The 5,000-nt window shown below is 39.0% G+C and overlaps 1 protein-coding gene across 1 annotated transcript in view; it reads right to left on the reverse strand.

Annotated features, from left to right (window-relative positions):
- Window positions 1-663: 663 nt before the first annotated feature.
- Window positions 664-5,000, reverse strand: part of LOC137995043 (uncharacterized) — a 10,760-nt gene continuing 6,423 nt past the window's right edge. Inside the window, exons 8-11 of the mRNA XM_068840617.1 lie at window positions 4,842-4,958; window positions 3,813-3,935; window positions 2,156-2,553; window positions 664-1,419 (exon numbers count right to left, since the gene is read on the reverse strand). Coding sequence (XP_068696718.1) covers window positions 1,228-1,419; window positions 2,156-2,553; window positions 3,813-3,935; window positions 4,842-4,958 — 830 coding nt within the window. The 3' untranslated portion in view covers window positions 664-1,227. The remainder of the gene's footprint in view (window positions 1,420-2,155; window positions 2,554-3,812; window positions 3,936-4,841; window positions 4,959-5,000) is intronic.

Here is a 5,000-nt window from a genome sequence, read left to right on the forward strand (position 1 = left end):
ACCACTCGCCATTAATTAACCGTGAGTTGCACGGGTCAGATACCAGATTCAAATTAGCTCGCTTAGTGGTCACGGCTGCTCAACAAAATTGGGACTTGGGCGGGGAGAGATGGTCAATTCGTCCATATGCAAATCACTACGCATCGGGGGTACGGTGAGTTAGATTTGACCGGAAAACGCCCAAGTGTGAATCAGTCATTTCAAATTCCGAAGAAATATCCAAGCTGTCGAATTCAGTTAGTTAAACCTCCCTCAGCCAACTGGCCTACAAATATTAGGTATTGATAAAAACAAAAAAAAGAGGAAGTCGTGACGTCGTTGCTCAGTGTGACCATTTGTGTTACATATACGAGTGTTTTAGTTCGCGGTAAAACACTCCTGTCCATATAATAAAAAGCAATAATTTCGTTCTTCTTCACGTTTAGTTAGCTGTCTCACTCCGTGTCCACCCCGACCCAATCAGACTCCAAGCTTAAAAAAGCCGAGCATTTGATTGGATCGTCTATGAGCATGAAAGAAGATATATTCACTAAACGTGTTGACAATTCTGGGCTTCTTATTGTATATTAAGGCTCAAATGTTAGGTCAGTAAGAGCAGAATCAATCTTGTTCATTCATAAAAGGTTTATTGTGCTCAATACAAAGGTTGTACGCAACATAGAACTTCGTGAATTCAAGCATGCGACCCAAGATTTTAGCTGTGCTACTTTAAGAAAGTGCTTTTATCATCAATCGTTCGACTTAGACAACCCAAATTATTTCGATCAAAAACCAAATTACCGAACGAACAATTTTTTGCAAATCGATTCGTTTTTGTCAGTAACACAAAACAACTCAAATAATGTCAATAAAATATACGTATTCATTAGAATGATATCCATTAAAAAGTTATATTTCTGAAGACTTTTATTTCATCTTTTTTTTCAGAATTCGTTGGAAAGATGTAAACTGCCTAATTAAAGTTGCCCATTTTTCAAAACATCATGCATCGTTTCGTTTCTCACGCTCAAAAGCAAACACAACCATGCCGTTTACATCGCGTGTTAGTTTTTTAAGTTACTGAGTTGAAAAAAAACCTTTTTTTTTCTCACTGATCAATCATTATCTCGTTTTAACTCTTGAGTACTTTCTTGACGTGTTTGTCCTTTTTTGGAGCCTTGCCACCAGTGACTTTTGTCGATTTTTTTTCCTCCACCATCTTTTTAGCTTTCTCTGCCATAATGATTTTCACACCTTTCCCGGAGCGTCGTCAAATTTCGTTGGCTGATGAACCATCTTGGCGATCACAGGCTCACCGCGGGGGTCAGCGTCTATTTTAATTGGTTGTGATGAAGGAAGTGGACTGTCATTTCCCGAAACTTTCGCGTTGTCGTCTTCGTCCTCGTCTTCGTCTTCTGCACTTCCGGTACTTCCTTGATCCTTGTTATTTTACAGTGAAAGAAAAAAGATCAAAATGCTCAATGAGCAAAATTATTTTTGCGGAAAAGAAATTCAGGGGCACGGTTAATGACAAACATTGCCTTCTACGGACATAATATGAATTTAAGATTTTACATGCAAAAAATTGCCGCTTAATTCAAATTTCCTCGTCCTACGGTCTTCCTCTGCGTACAGCAATAAGAACTCATTCATCGCCAAGCATGTGAGTATGAAGGACGTTGGTCAACTAGTCTAATACGCCGCGAAAAGGTAACCATTTTAAATCTATAACAAAGACCTGGATTCTTTGAATAACCGAACCAGAGAAACGTGCTGCATTTGTCCTGACGCCAACAAAAAGTTGAATTTCTATTCTTCTTGGGAAGAAGAGTAAGATACCCTGGGGAAGAAGAACGAGAGAGCCTTGGGAATAAGAATAAGAGACAATCGGGGGAGGAGGGGAGGGGGAGGAATAAGAGAGTGATCCTTGGGAAGAAGAATAAAAAACCCTTGGTTAGGACCCACCCACATGCTGTTCGCAAATAATGGGAAAGGAGGATCCTGGTGTAACGATCTGTTCTTTTAATTTGGATATGAGTGGTTGTGATTACACACGGACTGACTGTGCCTGATTTTAAACATTACCCCACAGAAGCATTTTAAAAGGAAAATAGTCTGTTGTCTCTTCATTCGATACATCACATTCGAACAGAAAAGATTTGATATCGATACCAACCTCAGAGTCATCATCACTGTCGTCATCAATACTCTCATCCTCATTACTTTCGTTTCCCTTTTCCACCACCACCTTAGACTCTTCGCCAGATTCCTCGCTGTCGTCTTCCTCCTCGTCCTTGGGGACTGCCTTTTCAACAGCAGCCTTTTCCGGTTTCAAATGCACTGTTTCTGGTTTGTCATTGGTCTTCACTTGGTTCGTTTTCTTGGGAGCCTCCTCCTTGACTTTCTGAACTTTCACTGCTTTTTTCAGCTCATCTCTTCCTTTTGATGCAATTTTATTCAGAACTTCCTTCACCTTATCGTTGGCTTTCTTCTCGGTCCTGGCTGCAGTCTTTGGTTTCATCACGGGAAAATGCCTCTTTTTTCCCATGACAATGTGAGAATTGCCTTGCCGTTCTTGCAATAAAAAGACAAAAAGTTGTTTGAAAAGAAATTTGCAGGTTACATCAAAGCTCTACTTATTTAATTTACTCACTAAAAAACTAACGGTGAAATAATATCATGCATTTTTTTTCCATTTTGGATACTACATCACTCATAGCTCTCAACAAACGAGCCTTGAGCTGGGGGTTTAATTCAAGATTTAGTTCCCTGTTTGCCACTTCAGGAAAATGGGACAAAGAAATTTAATAATAACTAGACATTTAAAAATACTCACAAAATGTGCGGGCTACTCAAATTAGAGAATTTTGCATCTTTTGATCACGCTAAATATTCATTAAAACGATTTTGAGCATTGAATTCAAACATGGCGTCTTCACACGATGACATATTCACTTATTAAGAGTTGCAATCGATTAAAAACGGTTTAGTTGGTTCTAAATAACGAACATTGTATTCAATAGACTTTTATTTCTCAATAGATGACTGAGTATATAAGTTCGATGATTAGTTTGTTGGGCTATCGGAGATGTCAGGAAGGAGTCATACTTGCTCGAAAAGTGGACCATGATAGAATCAGTTTGTTGCGATTTCGGAAACATGCACGACTTGAAAGTCCGAGAAAACGCCAAAATGGCTTTTTGTTCTATTATGCATCCTGATGCTATATATGGAATGTTTTCACGTGACGTCACGACAGCCATGTTGGTGTACCCAAACAATGGAACGGCGGCCAAGTTGGTGTACCCAGAGTTAATAGTTACCTCTGGTGCACCCGACCAATTCTCCGGGAATTGAGCTCTAATGTCATGCAAGCGTTTTCTTTAAAATTTGTTTCGGTTGAAAAACAGGGTTACTAAGCATTCCATACACGAGGTTCATTGTATTAGGGATTTTTAGCAAAGACGACGGCTACAACAACAAAAACGTTAGTCCAAAATATAACTTTGCGCTATCGCAAGTATTTTGCGATTGATCCGTCTTGTTCACATTGTTCAATACAGGCGAACTATTCTGCAAATGGATCGGTACGAACAGTTTTAAAGTCAAAACTGAAAATGCTTTTTCAGTGTTATATGCTCACGTTGTCGTCAAAACCTAAAATTTGGTGATTTCACGTTGTTGTTTTATGAAGTACGGCAAAAAAAATGCACGGAAATTCGTGTTGCACGTGCAGCACAAGCATTTTTCCTTTTTCAACCAATAATATTCTTGCTATGTGGCGTTGCCGTAGCCGTACCCGTCGTCTTTGCTAAAACTCTATATTAACTTACCATAGCCGCAAGCGCTGCATTTGCTTTTACAAGTCTCACGCACCCAGCTAACCATGCAAGCTGTGCTGGCGAATTTCTTACATATTTCTACATCCTGACAGCCAATGAAAACTCCATAAGGAACTGAAAACAACATTTAAAAAAAAATGACGTGATAAACTTATCGGGGATCATGTGGGTATGCTCGTAAAGAAAAGACTAAAATCCCTCCGATCTAAAAAGGGACAAACCCTACGTTGTTAAGGACGGTGCCTACAAATTCAAAGATATTTTTGCGCGCTTTATGAACATACGGGAAAAGCAGATCTTAAAAAGTGTTATTGAAAAGAAAATTGGGGGTAACCAACAATATTTTGTAAAAAGCTTTAAAATACCAAGCAATGTATGTCGGTCCCTTACAAACTGAAGGTAAATTACCTCTGAAAAATACATAGTTATCCTCAATTTTCTTTTTGGATACCAAGAGCACTTACTAAGTTCTTCTTTCTCCGCACAATTTTAACAGCGCAAAAATATCCCTGTATTAGTAAGCACCACCAATAGAAAACCCGAGTATCTCGAGATGCGCGAAACGTATGTTCAATAACAATTGTAGGCACCGTGCATAAGTCAGTTGCTTTACCTCGCAGTTAGAGGAGCCTCGTAGGACGTACGTCAACAAACTAGTTTTTCAAACAAGGATTGCACTCTTCGAAACGTCTCCCTTGAAATACCTTTTCGTAGCTAATTTATCTTAGTATCGACTTACTTAATTAATCTCTTAATTCTTAACTAGTTCTTCAGTCTCTTTCCCGCAAGGCGTTCTTCGTCCTAAATTAGTTATTCGCCTGAGTTGGATAATACTTAATTAAAGGGATCCGTAATGACAGCACTTTCTTGTTATATGTGAGTTGGGTTTATCATTATACGTACACTATATTCCTAGAATTTTATCCCTGTGGCAGCCCAGCCAGTCATGAAGCAACTACTGTAGTAACAGATATTGGAGTATTAACCTTGGCGTTCCCTGAAATTTTCCAAACAGCTTACCGTCGCACAACTTGCAGCTCTTTCTACAATTCTTCTGGGTCCAAACATCTCTGCATTGTCCGGTAACGAAGTAGTTTTTGCAGTAAGGCTGGTAATCTTCGCATGGAAAAAGTTTCTCTAATTGAATAGAAAGAATGGATGAATAAATATCTGTGATAG

The sequence above is a fragment of the Montipora foliosa genome, chromosome 3, assembly GCF_036669935.1.
Source record: "Montipora foliosa isolate CH-2021 chromosome 3, ASM3666993v2, whole genome shotgun sequence".
NCBI classification, from domain to species: Eukaryota; Metazoa; Cnidaria; class Anthozoa; order Scleractinia; family Acroporidae; genus Montipora; species Montipora foliosa.